Source organism: Lagenorhynchus albirostris, chromosome 5, assembly GCF_949774975.1.
Source record: "Lagenorhynchus albirostris chromosome 5, mLagAlb1.1, whole genome shotgun sequence".
Classification (NCBI taxonomy): domain Eukaryota; kingdom Metazoa; phylum Chordata; class Mammalia; order Artiodactyla; family Delphinidae; genus Lagenorhynchus; species Lagenorhynchus albirostris.
Window position 1 is genome coordinate 122,859,703 of NC_083099.1, and position 21,488 is coordinate 122,881,190.

Genomic DNA, 21,488 nt, shown 5'->3' on the forward strand with positions numbered 1-21,488 from the left:
ATTCCAGTGGCTTCCTATTTTGTTCAGAGATGAAGCCATAGTGATTATAAGGACCTATCATGCTTCACAAGGTTTCTCTTCACTCCACCTCCAGTGGCCTTCTCTGAACTCCATCTCCTTTCCCCACACCTTGGTCATCTTGCTCTCCACAGACTGCCCCCCTTCTTTAAACCCTCAAGGCACATTTCATCTTTGTACTTACAATTTTCTCTTCGTAGCAGTTTCATATGAGTTGTTTTCTTATCCTTTAAGTCCTTGATCAAATATTACTTTTTAAACAAAGAGATTTCTGTCCACAAAATTCAAAATTACAACACTCCAACTCTGCTCCCATCCCCACCTAAACTATCTCACTTGTCTGCTTAATTTTGACCACAGTGTTTGTACAAAATAATTTATACATTACAATTATTTTTATGTAGTTAGCAGGTAATCTCTATAAGAGAAGTGATGGCTGTCTCAATTTTCATCCCAGAACATAGAAAATTGCCTGGCTTACAGTAGATTTACATGAATTATTGAATGTATAAAGGATTCAGTGTGTTTCATTTGATTTGCCTATGAATCATAGTTGAAATGTACAATTAATAATGGGACATGGGACTCCATGAATTTTGACAAGGGTCAAGACTTGGGTATAATTGAGGAAATCATTAATAATTAATATCTCAGATTAAATGGAGAATATAAGAGGTAAATGATGTAATCAAGGACAGATCCCTGGAGTACCTCAGTTTAATTGATGGATTTTTAAGTATATGAACAAATAAAATTGAAAACAATTATTTAGAGAGTTAGTGTAACTACCTGCGAGGAGAAAATTTTAAACATATGTGATCAAATTCTGTTAAAAGATCAATAGGATAATGATTTGATTTGGCATTTGGGTAATGAAGTGAGGAATTTGCAGGGTCTCAGATGTGCTACAGATTGGCTATAACATTAGATTAACCTCACAATTGAAATAGGAAAAAATATATAAAATTTATTGGAAATAAGGTGGCTGCTCCAAGCAGAAGCAGATGGAACCCATCTCAGCATCATCCCTGAGGTACATGCAGTTGATAGCTACGCTCTGCATGTTAGGGTCTTGCTAAATCTAGGAAGTTCAATTCTTTATACAATAATTCCCTTAATATTTGAGACTTTTTATCGGGTGGAGACTGATGAACAAACCTAGGAGAAAAGAATTTAATATAGAGAATTGGGTGGTTATAAAGTCATTTGAGAAGCAGGGAAAAGGGAAGGCACGAGATAGCCACCAATCTTCTGGCTTCAAGGTCATAATATACCTCAAGTGAGGTGCAAGGTCAAGTCTGCAACTGCTAATCAGAGGTCAGAAAGCCCTGCAGCCAAGCTGTCCTGCTTCTGATATCACAGCCACCAGCACCAGGAACTGTGTGATTAGACTGTGGAATAGGGAGTCCAGCTGCTTCCATCATCCACATCTGTAGGTCTCCTTGTCCACGGGCACCTCCTCAGAAGAGTAGGGATGTCACACACGCTCTTTCAGCATGTTAAACCACTAAGATGTGCAGCTCATCCTAAGTGCCTCCATGGTTCTAACAACCTTAGCAACAAGTGAACCTGGGAAATAAAGATTTTAGCCTTCCATTTCTTATGATAAAGGGGAGTAGCATAGATGATAGAAATGGATGTGGAGTATCATTAGAAAATATTTAAGATAAGGTTTCAAACACCATTCTAGAAAAATATTCACTTCAGTACTTTCACTTGCAAAGGCTGACAAATATCAAACTGTTCCTATTGATCTAAGTTTAGCAAGACCACATCCTCACCTGTGGGGAAAGAGTTGAATCAGTGACTCTGAACCCTACCTTAGTTGCCAGCTTCCCAGCATTCTAGGAAACCAAAGTTCCAGAAGTAAAGATGTTGGGACAGAAATTAGGAACAATCTATTCAAGCAGTGTGACAGGGAAACAAAAGAAGAGTTTGTTGCCTGAGAATGGAGTAGAACAGAAGAAAGTTTGTCATTTGGGAGATTTTTATAGTTCATGGTAATAAGGCAGAGAAGAAAGAGAGACTGAAACTCCAAAAGAGAAGAAAAAGGGATGAGAAGAACTACCTGATGATGCAGTGTTCTGCAGAAGAAAAAAAGTAAAAGTAACACCATTCAGAGATGGAGGATTTGGCCTTGGGAAAGAAGAGAGTGTACGTCCATTAATCCAAAAGTGATAGAATACAATTTGAGTGAACTTACTTGATGATTTCTGTTTTTCACTTTTGATATCAAGGTCTATTTATTCTCTGATAATTGAGGACACAGTTAAGGAAGAGAGTTTAAAGATCTAAAATACACACACATGCATACACATCCACAAATCATCTTTTATATTGCTGTTGTATTCAACATTTTTGACTCTCACCTTATCCTGAATCCTGAGGAAATACTGTTTTGTAATCCGATGATTCATCTTCAATTTGAAATTTTTCAACTTAAAATATTTACTCATCCAAGATATCCTTTGCAGGTGCATTATATTCTTCAACTCTCTTTCTTTTCTTCTACATGAATATCTTTGGGCATATGCTTTCAGAATTTTGCCTTATAGGGGCATCTTCACTTTGGGATGCTTTTTTTTGTTAGACAGGGGAACATAATATTTGATGTATTATTTTCACTTTATTTCCAAACATCTATGCATATATCTGCTCATTGCCCCCTTCCTTTTTTATAAAGTTTCTTGTACTTTTACTTTACTTATTAGTTCTTTTTTATTTAATTGTATTCTTTTATTTTATCAGAATTAAAGTCAGAGGAGCAACTCCTCTTATTGTTCCTTTACCTGTTACAAGATAAAGTAATTACCAAGGCAGACTTTTTATAAGTTTTCTCATTTATACTTTGATCAAACTATGACTTAGGCATATGTTTAAATATCAAAATGCTTATCAATGTTATTTAGACCCTGAGAGTCATTTTAAAGAAAGGGTAACTGAGAATAATATTTGTAAATGTCCTGTGATGTATATCCATCAACTCACCCTTACAACAGCAGCTTTAATGTTATTATTATTAACATTTTGCTTATAAGAAAACTGGTACCCAATAAGTTTAATTTGCCTAGAATCATACAGCAAGTCCAGAGACTGTTCCTATCTGACTCTTAGACCGTGACACCCAGTCTTTGCTATTATACACAGCAAATATTTCTAAGCTGAACCTCAGTATTGTATCTTTTGCCTACCATTTGACTAAAATATTGATAGATGCCAATTAATACAAAATAAAGTGATAGTAAGAGGATGGTTACCAGAGAAGGATAGTTACCAGAGTTACCAGAGAAGGATATGATGACTAATATTTACTAAGTGCTTAGTATATTTCAAGTTCTGTTTTATGTGTTCTTCATTATTTAATACTCATAGCATCCTAGCAGTGGATATTATTCTAATTTCCATTTTAGGGAGAAAAATACTGATGATTGAAAAGATTAAGAGACTTGTCCAAGGCTGAAGTTGACAAAAGTAGCAAGACCAGACTTTGGATCCATAGATTCTGATTATATATATCCAGGCTCTTCATTGAACCCTATATTGGTACCAGTCGAGGTGAAAAGGAAGAGTAAATAAATACGTGTTTGCATCATTGTCCTATTTATTCATTCAGGGATAGGTGGCATTCATTAATTATTAAGATGGAAGGTGCTACGAAGTAATTTAGAAAAATATGCTAACAATGATGGGAGCACTGCATATGGAATTCACATCAACAAGCCCTATTTGAAACACTGGACTGCGTTTGATTATCTTTTACAATATGCTTGCATACACCCAGTGAGGTTAAATATTTCAGGATCTTGAAAGCCAGACTGAAAAGTCTAAGTTTGCTGTTTTAAAGAGGAGGAAGCTCCTGAATATCTTCTTCAGGGAAGTGACGTGATCAGAATGGTACTTTAGAAAAATTGATTTTGCATTACCTGCCATATGGGTTGAAATTTGGTGGGCTGTCCATAGAAAAGGAAGCTGAGAGCCAATAATGGCATTGCAGGTAGAAGCAGATAGGGCCTGGGCTTGGGAGTTAACAGTAGAAACAGGAAGGAAAAGATGGATATAAGAATTATAATGCAGGAAAGATGAAAATAACTTTGTGACTAATTTTGATGTATATCAGAGGTAGAATCAAGGATGAATGTGATTACAAAACAATTGAGAAAGTGGAGAGAAGAATTAGAGATGTTGGTTCTACATCAGGCACTATTCACTTGGACATAATCTGTACCTTTGTGTACTGTTTTTAATTACTGAAATATTTAATACATCATGTATTTCCTGAGGACTGAGTATAGTCTATCAGTATTTTCAATGATACATGTATGTATATATGTATGTATGCATGCATGTATAAATTGTGTATATCAAATATTTTGTCCCTTTCTACAAGAAATTCATAATTTAGTAGTCAGTGGGTGGTTGGACATGTAAAATCAGAATGGAAACAAATATTTAGGAAGATTTTAGAGTTGCAAATCATAAGCACACTTTGCTTTTTAGTCAGGTAACAGAAAGAAGAGGCCAATAAAAAATAAATGTAAATGAAAAACCAAGGTAAGAGTCAACAGGTCTGAAAATAGACTATATGGCTAGAAAAAGATGCTCACTGGCTTATATTTTGGTGATGGTACTTTTGTGCTATGAATAAAAACCTGGTTGGTGTACAATATCAGGGTGTACAGCTTAGCAAATGGTGTATACTTCTGCCCTGAGGGTAAGAACCCAGAACCATGTACATGCCATATGGTCAAAAGTAAAAGCCCAGAAGAATCACATTTCTTTCTTCTTCCCTAGTACTTAAAACCTTTCCTTTTGAAGTGTATCCTCAAGCTAAAGGTTATCATTGCTGTGATGTCCAACCTAGACCTAGTTGACATTAGAGAGTCACTCAGCATGAGGTGAGGAATTGGTAGTGTTATTCAGAACAATCAATGTGTGTGTGTTTTTTCCTCCTCTTCAAACTTTAGATCAAACCTACAGATGAAAAGAACCTATAGTTATAACCCAGGGATTAAAGAAACTTTTAAAACTATGATCATGTTTATGACAACTTTAATAAATTATTAAGATAATTTAAAATGTTTACTTCCAGATAAGATTTTAATAGCAATATGACTTTGGGATGCATCAGTATTCTGCACATTTATTTCTGAACCTTAGAGTTACAGCATAATGCACTTCATAGGATCTCCAAATAATTTACAGTTACTCATTAGAGCTGAACTGTACACTGTTGCATTTCTTTACAATATTAATATCTAAAAGGCCATAAACCTGCCTTCTTGGCTCTTGCCCAGTACCATTTATAAGGCGTATTTTTATTTGACCTACAGTGCTCTCTTTTAACTTTAGCAAATAAGGCACATTTGACTTTTGACAGCCATTAGAGATTTTTATATGAATGTTTGGTTATATCAGAATAAAAATTTACGATTACTGCATTATTTTCAATCAAGTGTTTTTTTTCTTTTTGTAGAGCTAATTCCAGAGATGGAACTATATATTTTATTTACATATTTATATAACACATGCATATAATTTACATAAATTAAGTGTAAATTTCCAATCTTTATGATTTTCTTCAAATGTGATATTGAAAAAAGAGAGAGAGAGATTGAGAGACAGAAAGGACCGAGAGAAATTCCTTTAATGTTTAACATGCCTCTAATTACTCATGTTTCCAGAGCAAAGGTTTCATCGATTTCCTCATCAAGACTTTTTTCCCTCTTATTTTCTCCTGTTACCTGTTTGACCTTTCAGATAATTCTTTATAAAGCTTTGCGTACTAGAAAATAAAATGAAATTTCACCCAGGATATCTTCTTGAGTTTGAAATAATGTGAGTAATGGATTAATACAAAAACACATAGAAGAAGAATTTTGTAGCTGTCTCCTTTAAATACAGGGATTAAACTTAAATATCTAATTTATTTTAATTAACTGATACTTAAATAAAATTTTAAAAGATAGTTTACAGTTTTATTTAGTTCATAATGACAATTTATCTAAACTTAACACTTGCCACCAAGTTATTAATATAATTTTAATAAACAAAATGGAAATAAATCTCACATTTTCACAAAAGATAATTCTTTATGCTAATGATTCAGTAAAATCTATTCTTATGTTTTAATTGTGCCTGCATTTTCTCTCTCACACACACAAACACACACACACACACTCACACATGCACACTCATGAGATTGTTTCCTTGAATGGAAATAAAATGCTTATATTGTATAGTAAAGGCAGAAGTAAAATTATTCTCTCAATAAATGAAATTTGATATTGAATATTTTACTCTTTATTTTTTATAGTAATAAAGATTGACTAATGTATACCTTCTTGCAATTTGAAGAGATCATTCAGCGGTTTATGCAAGCTTTGCGATTCAAATATATTAAGTGATATAGGCAGCAATTTTCTTTTATTCCTAGTGCTCAGAGCATCATAAGTCTTAATAATGGCCATCCACATTACCTGGGTTATATTTCCTTTGTTTTTATTCCTTTGTAGATGTGCCATCCAATCCCTATGGAGTGAAGATTATAGAGCTGTCACAGACCACAGCCAAGGTTTCTTTCAGCAAGCCGGACTCCCATGGAGGTGTGCCTATTAATCACTATCAAGTGGATGTTAAAGAAGTGGCATCAGAAACCTGGAAAATAGTACGCTCCCATGGAGTTCAAAGTGAGTCAATGATTTCAAAGTGTGTTGGTTAATTCAAGCTGATCTCCAACATACCTGTGTGATTAGCTTTTTAGTTTCCTTCAACATGCTATTTTTCTTTCTTTTCATGAGATAGGATTGGAAAGACGTTCCCACTGTCTTATTCTTCTTAAGAATACTTTAATAAAGAGTAGAAAAGTTTCCATCTTTAGTAAAGATTAAAGAGTTTTGGGAATTCCCTGGCAGTCCAGTGGTTTGGACTTGGCACTTTCACTGCCATGAGCCTGGGTTCACTCCCTGGTCAGGGAACTGAGATCCTGTAAGCCTTTTGGCTCGGCCAAAAATAAAATTTAAAAAAAAAAAAAAAGTTTAGCAAAATCACCAAAGTTTAATTCCAGGGGAAAAGTTAGTATTTAAAATTTGGGTGTTTGAAAACAAATTGCTGACATGTTACATTTGATGGCTGAATATTATCAAGTGTGTGTTTTCTATTTATTAATAATATTTCTTTTATAAGTAGGTGTGAAAGTCATACTGTAAAATGTATGTCTTGTATATATACTCATAAAGCCATCTATAAAAATTGACCTTGCATACAAAAATCTCCTTCAAAATTATGTTTTGAAAACTCAAATTTTTACTGTGTGTCATAAGATTTTGAATAATAGAATTAGCTAGCTATGAGAAGTTAGAACACTTTGCAACAGTTCTTTTCACTTACGTAGAATTTCATCATGTGAATATGTGATTTTTTTCTCCATTATTAGAAGAAACTAAATTAGGGAATAATACTAAATTACCAGAGTTGGACTCTGTTAATTGCACACACACTTATGAGCTTGTTTCCTTGAATGGAAATAAAATGCTTATATTGTACAGTAAAGGCAATACGTGGTCCAAAACGACAGTATAAAATAGTGAGGAAAGTACTGCTGCAGAGTGTTCCTCCTTTGCTGGCTCTGCCTTGACCCTAACATGTAGTGTGAAGGTTCTATAAAAGGCATGAGCCCTCCTGGGAAGAATTGTCCTAGTGGACAATGGAGACAGAACAGATAAAATCATTTGAGGCTCACCTGTGTTGGCACCTGTTTGTTCAGTTTTGACTAAGAGTAACTATAGGTTTTTGATAGAAGTGTTGGGAATTTTGTCAATCAATCATGAATCATTTACACATTCTTCAAATAATGCCCTCAAACAGGTCAGCTCTTACGACTGCTTTTAATGATGAGAAATTCTGGATAGTTAATGTTCTTTGTATACATGCTATGTGGTTCAGGAGAGAAGATGCATAAAGGTCATGCCCAAAAAGAATGAATGAGTGAGTTCAAGGACGCTAGTAAAAAAAATGATTATCCTAGATGTAGGAGTCATATTTTTTTTAAGAAAGAGAAAACAAGAGAGGGTGAAAGGCGAGAGACAGAAAGAGAAGATATTTCTGACAGTAGAGAATATTTATAGTGAGCACTCCATCACAGACATGAAGAAACGGAATGTGAGGAATGAACACGATAGAAATTACACTCAGCAGAATAGTACTGCCACACCCTGCCCCTCAACCCTGGGTTAGAGGGAGGAGGTGAGTAGATTTTCCCAAGACTTCTTACAAAGTTGCAACACCATGGAGAATTTATCATGGCTTTGGACTGGCCAAGTTTTTCAAGTTCAAAAACCTGATTTTGTACCCCATGTATACATCGCTCAGAAGCAAATTTCCATGCTTATAACAGTGGTATATAATAGCAAAGAACATTTGGTGATTTACTGTGAGAAATCACTATCCCAGAAATGAGGCATTCAGAGTCTATACAATGAGTACGTGTGTATATTACATAGGAAAGAAAATGTGTCCGAAGCGTGTTTGGTGAGTCTCTAATGTCAGAAGCAAAGTTACATGAATATGGCATTTAATGGTTTCAGACTAGGACAGCCTAAAGCTTGCCAATAAGTCCAAAATACTTTAAGTCCCATGGCTGGAGCTTTCTCCCCTTTACATAAGGGAAATATCTGCACTGATACATTTTTTTTCTTTTTTGCGGCTTACTCTTCTTTCAAAGATATGTTAATAAGTTCCTTGAATCAGGTTACAATCATGTAACCAAACTACTGCATGATCTCAACTCAGTGTAGTACAAACACGATTTTTTAATCCAATTACTCATTTCATCATTTTTTGGGAAATCTCCTTTTCTGTTATTTAACATCTTTAGCAGACACTATAGATTTATGGTCCTCTTCAAGTACAAATACATTCAGTTAAATCCCGCACAACTTAAAACTTATAAAGTCCAGTTTAGCACTCATATTTTCTCTGGCCCCCATACAGCTGGATCTTATCCTGGGGAGCTGAGAGTGGGAAGGTGGCATGAACTACATCTTCTCTCGGAGAGAAAAAAGGAGTCAAATACCTCTTATTTTTCTGTTGCTGTAATTCTCCTCGGGCTGTGCCTGCCACCTGTGCTCTCTGTGAGACCACATCTAAGTACCTGTCTCCTGGGGATGCATGTGTGGGGTGCAAGCACACCAGAAGACTTTTTGGAGAGAGAGTGTCCTCAGATGGAACACTGCTCAGCTTGACCTCCTCACCCTTGTCTCAGTAGGTTTTGCTCTGAGTGTAACTGTAGTCCATCAACTTTATGGAGTATCCATTTGACCTGGGGAAAAGTTCCACATCCTTATTAAGCTGAAATATAAGAACCTAGACTGCCTCACGGGTTTCCTCTTCCAGAAGACAGATTAATGTTCTGTAAAAACAAGAATTCCAAATGAGGATGGAAATGCCAAAGTCCCTCCACCTCCACTTTTTGCTGACAAATCCAATGGATCTGTTCATCCATTTGCGTTATCCTCACCTGCCAGAAGGGAAGAGAGATCTCTCCTGGGAGGAAGGTACACTATTCCAATGGAATTCTTCTCTGTGTCGCCTTCTGCTTATACAGAGTGTGATGCAGTGAGCTTGGGGGTTGGAATGTTGGGACTGAGGTTCCAGAGCCAGTTCAGCCTCTTATTCAACTCTGCGGGGGATGCCTAACATTTTCTCAATTGCTTAGTATTTTCCATCTCTTTCTTCTCTTTATGAATTATCGCAGTTGAAAATTCCAAAACAGCAGAAGCAGGCCCATGCATTTCCACACAACTTCCTGTTGCTGGACTGGTGTCATTTTTTCTTCTTGAGATTAAGTGCACTTTAGTAATCTGATTTATTTAATGTTGAATTTACACTGTATATCTCAAATGAGAAGGTGATCTCATTTCATGTATAAAAACTCAAATCTTTAAGTGTTTCATCTTGTAGCCCTAGTATTTGGTTAACAGGCAGGAATGTAAATATGTAACTAAGAGAAAAACATAAATGCAAAGGTTAGCCAGGGACAAGCTGGACAATCCCACTGGAACCAATCCTAACAATCTAGAAAATGTGTGTCTGGCATTTGCTCTTCCTTTAGCTAAGAGATATACCATTTTTGTAAAGATATAGTAAAGATATAGAATAACATAAAGAGATATAGTAAAGATCAGAATAGCAAATGCTTTATGCTGATAGAAATATGAAATATGGAATGCATAATCATAGTCATGTTTTCTGTAAAATTTAAATCAATAATTTGAATGTTAGAATATATAACATAGTTTAGATTTAAACTTTCTACCTTAAACACACATATTTTCATTGAGTCACTACGGTTTCCTTTAAAAGTGATGCTTCAACCTTGCTCACATTTTTCCAACCAGACAGGCTTACGTCCTTTTAACAATGCCTAGAATTACCCTTTTACCCTGGCCAACCTACAATGTGCTCTCACAATCAGTCCGTCTTGGAAGTGCTTTCACACTAAAATTCTCTCTTCCCCCAGAATGAGTCTCCAGCAAGCAACAATATATTTCTTACATTATATTGTATTTATATTTTAATATATTACATTATATCATATTCTACTTCTTATACTACAAATCTCTGATTTATCTTTTCTCCTAGCTTATAAATTCCATGAGTGGAACTAGTATGCCCATTCATTTCAGTATTTCAAGTGCCAAAATATACAAGAGTAGAGGGTAGAGGGAATGATGAAATTTGGTAGAGGTGGGAGAAGGGAAAGGGTTATTTTATAGCACCTTATTATTGAGTCTCTGTAAGGTGAATCTGTTATATATCCCCCTTTCAATACATTTGTGTCTACAGAAGCAGCAAGGTGTTTATTAGGGATAGACATCTTTGAAAGAAGAGGGGAGAAACAAAGCTGGGAAAATGGAATCATTGAACTGCAACGCAGGCTCCACAAAACCTCAATCAACTGGATGAGGATCTCTCAAGGCAACATTGTCCATCTTGGATGGACCACTTCACTTATAATAAATGGTTATTGAGCAACGTGACCTTAAGATGTAGTGGGTCAGTAGGCAGGTCTTGATGGGCAGCTCCAGTTACATGGTCATGTGGTCTGATTGTGATCCCTTAGCCGGTCATTTCTTCTTGCTCAATTACATACCAGGAATTTTTAAAAATGGTATATAATTCTGCACAGAATATGGTATTACCTTGCTCATGAAACCTGGAGACTTCATTGTGATTCTCCCCTGGGAATGACCACAAATGCCACAGAATATTTCTTCCCATCCCTAATACATCAAACAACATTAGGTTCACTGCATCAGTCATATGGCCCAAGTGGCAGGGCAACTTGAACCACTGCTTGGACCTGTTGCAGTGCCCTTTTCTGCTGCGGTCCCAGTTCAATGCTGGCATGGCAGCCTTGTGCACCATTTAGTGCCTAAGCTCCGTTTTCCTCTGTACATCTCAAAAGCCGAATGCATCAAACTCACTGATGAATACCCTATCAAATCTCCTGCCTCATCAGAGACCTCTACTTTTGGTATCAACTTTCCATATTTTATTATCCAGTAGCAGACACAGAGATCTAGTTTGGACTGCAGGGTATCTTGTAAAAGAAATTAGGGCTTTGATCAGGCAGGAGGGAAGTTGGACTGTACTGGAGGCATGATAATGCCTCAGCCCACCCATCAAGGAAGTCTGGAATGAGGAGTATTACATTCTGTATAATGTTCACCTTAGGCTAAAATGGCCAGTCCTTTATACCCTTGCTTCTTTCTTTACTCAGATGCAAGCTTCTCTGGGAACAGTACAACTGTGTTAGAGACAGCTTTTTGCACCTGAGATAGACCCTAACCGTCTGCAGCCTGAATTATCCCCAGCTAGGCAGCAAATGGGAATCTTAGCTGACATCTCCATATTTCCTATAATATCCTCTTTATTATGTATCTATTTTAAATAAAATCCCAAAAGCTGATCTAATTTCATAGATCAAAATCTTGTTGAAGTTTGAATTGTGAGGTATAATAAATTCTGCAGTGCATGTATCTATATATAGTTATGAATATGTGTATACACAAAACTAAGAATTTATGATCTTCATTTATTTAGCACTATTTCTAATTTTTTTCTATTGAAAAATATTTCTGTCAAATAAATCATCAGAACATTTAAATATGGTTCCTTTGCCCTCAAAATGTTTTCTAGGATATTTCCAAGTCATCTATTAGCTGACTTGAGAAACAAAATTGGTTTATATTAATAAGCGAGCAAATTCTCATTTAGTACATGAAGATTTGTCAATGATGTTTTGAGTGAAATTACTCTGAAAATATATTAATTCCACCTCACACTGTATATAGATAGTCTTCTAAAATGATCATGTTGTTCCTCCTTGCTGAGGCAAAATATCAGTGATCAGGCAATTAATGTAACATTAAAGATAGCTAACATTTCTGTCTTAGTTTAGGCTGCTGTAACAAAATGTCTTAGATCAGGTGGATTAAACAACAGATACTTATTTCCCACAGTTCTGGAGACTGGGAAGTCCAAGATCAAGGTGCCATATGGTTTGATTCCTAGGAGGACCCTCTCTCTGGCCTGCAGGTGGCCGCCTTCTCACCATGTCCAGACAGAGAAGAGAGAGGGAGACAGAGAAAGAGAGAGAAAGTGTGCAGCGTGCTCAGGTTTCTAGTCCTCTTGTTATAAGAACACTAATTTCTCCACCCTCATAACCTCATCTAAACCTAATTACCTCCCAAAGGCCCCACCTCCAAAAGGATCACATTAGGGCTTCAACATATAAATTTGGGGGGGGGAAGGAATACAATTCAGTCCCAAATATTCACTCTTTTGCAATCATTGTGGTGAGAACTGAAAATAAAGTCAATAGTCAACAAACTGAAGAATTTGGTAGTATCAATATATTCTGTTTTACAGAGAATAAAGCTAAGGGCAATCCATATAAAGGAGAAAACTGAGACTATAACGTGTAGTGTCTTATCCCTAACGTCATATGGATGAATAATACTGAAACTAAAATTCAAACCCAGATAGGAAATCTGGTTCCAAAGCCTACACTATTAACTATTATGGACTTTGTATCTTTCATTCAGTTAAGAGTTGAGAAAGTGGAACACAAATTACTGCCTTGTAGAATATGAGTTATATATATGTGTGTGTGTGTGTGTGTGTGTGTGTGTGTGTGTGTGTGTGTGTGTGTGTGATTGTTGCGATGTGTTTTCGATAGCTAATGGGAGGTAGTTTTATAGATAATTTAAGGGGTAATTTGCCTGACAGAGTTAAATATGAATTAGAAAGGTGAAATATCACTGTTATTTGAAAGTTTATTATTAGAAAAGAATAAAGCTGAAGGGAAGGGAAGGGAGGAAAAACAAGGCAGACATTTTAAGCATGTTTGTTCATTCTACCCCATATATGGATGGTTGACTAGACTACAGCATGACAGTAAAGTCCAGAAAATATATGATAAATATTGTGTGTGCGTGAGTTGTGAGACTATATGATGTAGTAATTGATGATTTCAAAAGGATATCAATTGAGACAAAAATAATTACATAGTAGCTTATTTCCTTTGTGCTTCAATGCATTACAGACATAAGAATCAGGGTAATTTACTAAAAACATTATTATAAGGGAGCTAGAGAATGTGGCCCAAGTACACCCTCTCTGGTGTAGCTTGATTTAAGGGTGAAAGTTATATGAACTGAAGCAGAGAACAGGCTTCAGAGATAGTGAGAATCTCAAAAATTGTATTCAACTTTGTAATTGTCCATATATACATATTCTGGAGGGGAGATCCATAGTTTTCATTCATTCTCAAAAGATGTATATTAAAAATGTTCTTATTTCAACTTTGTTTTCAAATTACAGTTCAGCTGAGTATACAATCAAACTTGATAGTTACTTTCCTTTTGTAATCTAAGGAGAATATTTTATTCTCTTCCGGCTTCCGTTGTTACTGTTTTGAAGTCTGCTGTTAGTTGTCATTTTTTTAATAAATAGTACATGTCTTAATGTGGATTTCTGTATTTGTTCTGCTTGGGGTTCAGTTTGATTTCTGAATCTGAAAATCCCTATCTTTCATTAGCTGTGGAAAATATTATATCATTACCTTCTTGAATATTCTCTTCTCCCATTCTCTCTATTCTGAAAATCGAAGTAACATGCTAAACTTGTTATTTGAAAGCTTAGAATACCATATCTCCTTACATATATTTTATTATGTTTCATTCTTTTATTATGCTATTCAGCTCTGTCTACTAGCTCACTCATTCTTTGTTCACTTATGTTTAATCTGCCATTCAACCTCTTATTAAGTTTTTAATTCAATGATCACATTTTAATTTACATAATTTCTATTAGTTCATTGGCTTGTTTCAGCAGACTCTCACTCAGAGTGGCTTATTTACTAGTATATTTTATGGCTTTAGGTTGTGATCTCTTATTTTGCTTATCTTCTTTACTGGGAATCCTGCAAGGCCTTAGGCTTGGGTGTATTCTTCCACAGAAGATATCTGTTTGCCTCTGGAAATTACCCTGGAGCATTACAAAGCTGGAAGCACCAGAGCACCCTAAATTAATTTCTTGATTTGATGTATTCTATGAGAGTACTATGAGAGCAGGTTTATAGTTACTGATTGTCAAACAAATATTTATCTACCCACCTCACCCTGCCCAATCAAACTAGGATTTGGTTCAAGGCCAAGCCAGACAAATTGTAGTTGCCAGTAGTCTTTGTGTGTGTGTGTGTGTGTGTGTGTGTGTGTGTGTTTTCTAGCTCACACTTTGAGTTTCATCCAAGAACTCAGGCGTTCCTGGTTCCATGCAGGAGTCCCATCCTCAAATCTCTCTCATATCTTCTTTCCCCAGTGATGATATTCAAAATCAGTCTGTGTGAAAGCTCTCAGTTATCTGAACACCAGTGATGTTTTCAACAGGACTGCAGAATTGATAGAAATGCAGTTCCATGGCTACTCCTCTAGTTTCATATCTCCCCGTCCACTTCAATTTTGATAGTTTAGAGTTTGCCTTTCTTTTCTGTGAGATAATATGTACATTTACACAGACTTTTGCAAATGATATGTATAATCTGTAATTGTACTTAGAAAACTTGTTTCTCTGGCTGTGTAAGTAAACCTATGCTGAAACTCTGAAGATAAATTTTAAGGCACTCATATATTTTTAAATAGTGAAAAAAATGCTAATTTTGTGTATTCATTTTATAGTTTGTGCTAATCATTCACCTTAAACTTTAAGAGCTTTTTAAAACATAATTATACTCATTGCCTTTTAGGCATTTGTTAAAAGATAGATTTAGGTTTATCTATGAAAAGACACGTGCATATGGTCATGAACGTTTCAGCTACTACATTTTTTTTGCCCTCAGAGTGGCTTTATGTTTTTCTAATTTACGTTAGTTTAGTGGATGTTTAGTTACTTTTCCTTGTTCATAAATATCTGTAATTCATTATATACTGTTCATGTATCTGCTTCTAATTGCTGATATTGTGACATAGAAATAAATATCAGTTCTCACTTGATTGTAATGTCATTCAGAAGGAAAATTTTAGCATCATAATTTTCCTGTTAGTAGATTCTGATTCTAAATGACTCACTAATTAATTTCCTATGAATTACACTTGCTCACTCTGTACCTGGTCCTAGGCTTAGGGGTCAGTTTAAGCCTAGACCTATTACTATATTCTCCAAGATTTAGCTGAAGCCTTGCTGACCATCCCAATCACTGATGTGGCACAAAACTAATTTTCAAAGCATAGATAATTGTGAATAAATCAAAAACTTAATCTATTCAAATATAGAATGTGAGTCATTCTGACATTTAATTTTGAGTGAAAATCATGTTTTACAGGTGTAGCACTGTTTGGCTGGGAGGGCTACATGACATTCATTACCATATCATTTAACATTTTGTAAGTGTGTTCTATACACCTCATTGGGCACAAATGAAGAGAAAATCATAATCTTGTAAAACAGCTACTCATTTTTCAGTCTTCAAACTCAAAATGAAAAATTAATATTTTAAAATATCAAGTTCTTTTTAACGGAACATAAAACAGTTCTCTCAAATAGCATAACCCCTTTCTTTTGATTTGTGAAATGGTTAGCCAGCTAGAATCACACATAGAAGTCCTTCCATGTCTACCAAAATTATTACATGCTCTGCTTTATTTGGGTCTAAGCTTATAGTAGAATTTCCCTTTGTTCCTGAAAATAAGGGAGATAACCTTTATTTGAAAATAAGAGCATTATCTAAATAAAATTCCATGGAAACTTTTATTTTTCCAAATTCTTGCCATTTTCACTAATAAAGGGATGTAGTTATTGATTACAATTTGGAAATAAATACACAGTTGGATTTTTTAGTCCTGTCATTGTGTAGTTCCACTGAACCTTCAATGTGGCTTTGCAGGATGCAATTTCAGTGTGTATATTTAAATTTTAGATGTAATTTTAACATTATAGTATTTAGTTTGTAAACACTATAGTTAAAATTATGAGCATGCGGGCTTCCCTGGTGGCGCAGTGGTTGAGAGTCCGCCTGCCGATGCAGGGGACGCGGGTTCATGCCCCGGTCCGGGAAGATCCCACATGACGCAGAGCGGCTGGGCCCGTGAGCCATGGCTGCTGAGCCTGTGTGTCCGGAGCCTGTGCTCCGCAACAGGAGAGGCCACAACAGAGAGAGGCCCGTGTACCGCAAAAAAATAAATAAAAATAAAATAAAATATAGAGTAAAAATAATGAGAATGAGTATCAAACTTTAACTAGAGTAAGCCCACACAAATATTTCTTCACATGCATTTTGCCATATTATGATGTTATCTAAGTTGTGACTTTCCTAAATTTATGGGGAGTTTTCTATGTTGTGTTATGGTGCCACTAAAAATAAAGAAATAATTGATATGTCTTTATGTTACTTAAAAACTTCCTTTTTAATTTTTTTTGGAAATGCACCTCAGAAGATATCACTGCATATAACATGATGATACTTTTAGGTCTTTTCTGTCTCCCCTCCTTTCAAACCACACACACAGAGTGGTTTAACTATAAAAAATGAATTTTCTTTTTTTCTTTTTCTCTTATCTTTGTGTTTTTTCTTTTATGTGTGTTCTCAAAACATATATTGCTATACATTTTCTTTTGTGATTTATTAGCAGATATCTTTCATAAACAATGATTAAAGAATTCATGTGATCCAATGACATGAATCTGTGATAGCTATTTCATGTAATATATCATTTCTCAACAAACTTCTTTGCCTACCACTTGTGATGAAATGGGTCTAAAAGGGTGTTCTGGTTTGCTTGCTTGTTTTCTGTTTTTTGTGGGTTTTTAAAAATAATCTTGTAGTTTCCCAATAGCTAAAAGATATTTTAACATCATTTCAAATTACACTTTAAGATTTTTATTCCAATGTTTCTTTGAATCCATGTTACTTATAGTCGCCTGAGTGAAACTGGATTTCCCTCCACACGTCATACTATTCAGTTTCACAATTTTAGAAATAATTTAAAATAATCATTATTTAGTGTCAGCTCTAAGCTGCTACAGATTTTTAAAACTTAATAAGCTCTAATGCTTTTTTAAGATTCTTTACAATAAATATTTTTATGATTATACTATTTCCAACATAAATATGCCTAAATAAAATTGGCTATCATTTCTAAATGGCTATATTTCACATGGTGAAAGGCAAAAGAAAAATTGACTGCAAAAATCATCTATGTTAAATACAAGTGCAATAAACTCTTATGAATTGCAAAAAAAGGAAGAAAAATGTAATCCACAGTCATTTCACATTTTAAGTTAAAGGAAATCTGTTAGAATTTGCATGTAGGGGAAAGAGGTCTATATGTTAAAATTCAAAACAAGAATGTCTTGGACTGTTTCCAGTGCGCCCATAAAAAGAACCCGAACTAAATTACAAACATATATAATTGAAATCTTAATGAATTTAAATTATGTAGAAAAAAGTATAGAGGGAACTAAACTAAGGGGAAAATTGTGTGAAATAGCAGTATTAAGTAAAATTACTTGTCTGCTGGAAACTTCCTTGCATATGTCAAGATGAAGACACAAATTCATACAAAATTCTGTACTCAGCCTTGTCTCTGCTGTAATGACAGAGCTTTTATACAAATAATTTTAAAAAAATTTTTTAGTAAAATAAATGAGCTTTTCTGTGTGGTTATAATTTTATGAATCACAGATATAAAGGTTATGAAGAAATGAACTTAATTTATATAGGGAAGATGTTTGTGAGGAGTGAGAAAAGAAACATGAATATTTCATGAGTGCCTTATAGGAATTTAATCCACAGGTGGATGAAAGTATTCATAGATCCTAGACACTTTAAAACATTAGAACCCATTTCACTGCTGAAAAATACACTCTTCTGGACACTTTAGTGTTTAGTGTAAATAAGATCTTTGCTAGAATATAGCTTACAAATTCTTCTTAATTTCAGTGAGAAATCCCTATGGGCTAACCGTCATGATTATTTGTATAGTGAATTTAAATGATAGGGATCTTTAGAAGACATATTTAAATTTTGTTCCCCTAAAATTTTTGAAATCATGTCCAACAATATTTAACTATATTAAAAATTATTTTATTTTATATTATTAAAATTTTTATTATGAACACTATTTTCTCTATTATTGTATATAAATATACTCAGAGTTTAAAGAGAGTATAGAGCTTTTCCTTTATAGACTAAATGGCTCAAGATTCTTTGATTGGAAATGTTCTAATGCCTTCTTCAGTAGTACCATCTTCCAAGGGGAGGATGAACACCGTGGACTGGATTGATCAGAAGTGGTTTCAGAGACTGGTACCACTCTGGTTCTCAGCTCTTTAGTATCATGGAGATAATGCTCTTACTTTTTCCTACTGTTTCCACCTCATGTGCTCCTTTTTCTACATATTAAGGTCTGGTAAACATTTTAAACTACTAATGTACTGCTTTGATTTTTGCTCCTGTCCTTTTTTAAAAATCACTATTGTATACAGCAGTGATATTTAAAATAGGATTCTCATATTCCAAGAAACATAAAAGATCAGCCATTAATATGCATAAAGGTAAGCTGAAAAATAATTCTCTTTCTCCAATTGAATGATATAAATTATGATTCAAATAATCACATTTAACAAATGAGTGGCAATACTAAGTATACATATATGTATATGCAAATATGTATTATGTGTTCGTGTGTATGTGTGTGCTTCATGTGTCTTTGCTTCTTTATCTCAAAATGTTCCCTTAAAAAAACACTTGGCACATCAAAACCAGTCCACTCATTGTGCCAAATGTGCATTCTACTTTCTTATGGCCATGCTTGAGTTTCTGTTACTCCTTCTACTCTTTTTTATCCATCCTTCAAGGCCCAATATAAATTTGAGCTTCTTTGTAACAATTTATTTGATTATCTTTTAGTAGAAATATTTTACATTCTTTTGCAACTCTTTAGTAAATATTGCTTATATCAGTCTTTTCCAGTGATCACCTCATAATATAAGTATTAAGATATGAGTCGTATCTCTCCATCTTGACTGCACATCTGAGAACCTGTGTACCATATTGTATAGACCTTTGAATATTCTGTATCACCTAAGATGAATTAATGTACCACTTAATTACAAACTTTGCTTATACTAAAATAAAATTATGTTATTAACTGTTTCCAAACATCTGTGAATTATCACCATAACCAAGCTAAATTAAATAAAACCACCTAAGCAAGTTGGTTGTTTTCTTCTTTCTTTGGAGTCTCCAGAGATTCCACAAGCTTTTCTGGGAATTAATGTTATGTAATTATAACCTAATTATCTGTCTTATAAAACCTAATTCTGTTTATATTAATAAACCTTCATGCCATCTACTAAAATTTTTAAAATACATATTGTAGCATTTTTAAGTTTAGACTTAAGTAGACTATTGAGAAAATAGAGATAATTATCTTCCTCTAAAAAGCAGTCATAATTATTCCTAATTTTCTGCCCACTCTTCATACCAAAAGGCATTATCCAAACACTTATGACATGTGCTGCTGCAACTGGCTCACCTAACATTAAAGAAGAAAGGAGATCTCCTTAGGTAAAAGATCATGCTTGTGCAATTGGACATGTCAATGGACAGCGTATTTTTCACAAGACAGAAAAATGAATGTATTCCATAAAGCTGCCTCAATCTGGAGTATTTTGCCAGAGATCTTAATTTCCACAGCTGGTTCCTGTTGTGACACAGGAACACATAGAAAGAACTTTTCTTGCCTAATTGCTCTAGCTAGAACTCCCAGAACTGTGTTAAACAGACATGGTGAAAGCAGGCATCCTTGCCTTATGCCTCCTGATCTTAGAGGAAATATTTCAATCTTTTATCATTGAGGATGATTCACTGTAAGTTTTTAACATATGGCTTTTATTATGTTGAGGTAGTTTCTTTCCATTCCTAGTTTTTGAGTATTTTTATCATGAGAGAGTGTTGAATTTTGTCAAATGATTTTTCTACATCAATTGAGATGATCATGGTGGGTTTTTTTTTCCTTCATCCTATAATTATGGTGTACTACATTGATTAATTTTTGTGTGTTGAAACATGCTTGCATTCCAGGAATGAATTCTGCTGGGTCATTTTATATATTCCTTTTAATATGCTGCTGAATTTGATTTGTTAGTATTTTGTTGAGGATTTTTGCATCAATGTTCATAAAGAATAGTGGTTTGTAGTTTTATTTTGATAGTATCTGTCTGATTTTCTGTTTTGTGGTGTTTTTTTTTTTTTTGGTCATGCCATGCCACATGTGGGATCTGTTCCCCAAACCAGGGATTGAACCCTTGCCCCGTGCAGTGGAAACATGGAGTCTTAACCACTGGACCACCAGGGAAGTCCCAATATCTGTCTGGTTTTGATATTAGATTAACGCTGGCCTCATAGAATTAGTTATGAAGTGTTTCCTGCTCTTTTTAAAGAAAATTTACCAAAAAATTGGTATTAGTCCCTCTTTAAATATAAATTTATCAGTGAAGCCATTGAGTTCATGGCTTTTCCTTTGCCATGAAATATTTTGTATTTCGGACTCAATTTTCTTACTAGCTATAAGTATTTTCATTCTATTACTTCATGATTTAGCCTTGGTAGATTTTGTGTTTCTAGGAATTTGTCCATTTCATCTAGGTTATCCAATTGGTTGACATACAGTTGTTCATAGTACTCTCTTATAATCTGTTTTATTTCTGCAGAATCAGTAGTAATGTCTCCACTTTCATTTTTAATCTTATTTTTCAACTATTTTTAGCCATAGTCTATGTAGCTAAAGGTTTTTAAACTTTGTTGATCTTTTTTTTTTTTTTTGTGGTATGCGGGCCTCTCACTGCTGGGGCCCCTCCCATGGCGGAGCACAGGCTCTGGACGCGCAGGCTCAGTGGCCATGGCCCAC

General features: G+C 34.7%; 1 protein-coding gene across 1 annotated transcript in view; it reads left to right on the forward strand.

The window, feature by feature from the left end:
- NCAM2 (neural cell adhesion molecule 2) overlaps positions 1-21,488 on the forward strand; it is a 204,139-nt gene that overhangs the window by 114,564 nt on the left and 68,087 nt on the right. Inside the window, exon 10 of the mRNA XM_060149407.1 lies at positions 6,531-6,704. Within this exon, the coding sequence (XP_060005390.1) occupies positions 6,531-6,704 (174 nt within the window). The remainder of the gene's footprint in view (positions 1-6,530; positions 6,705-21,488) is intronic.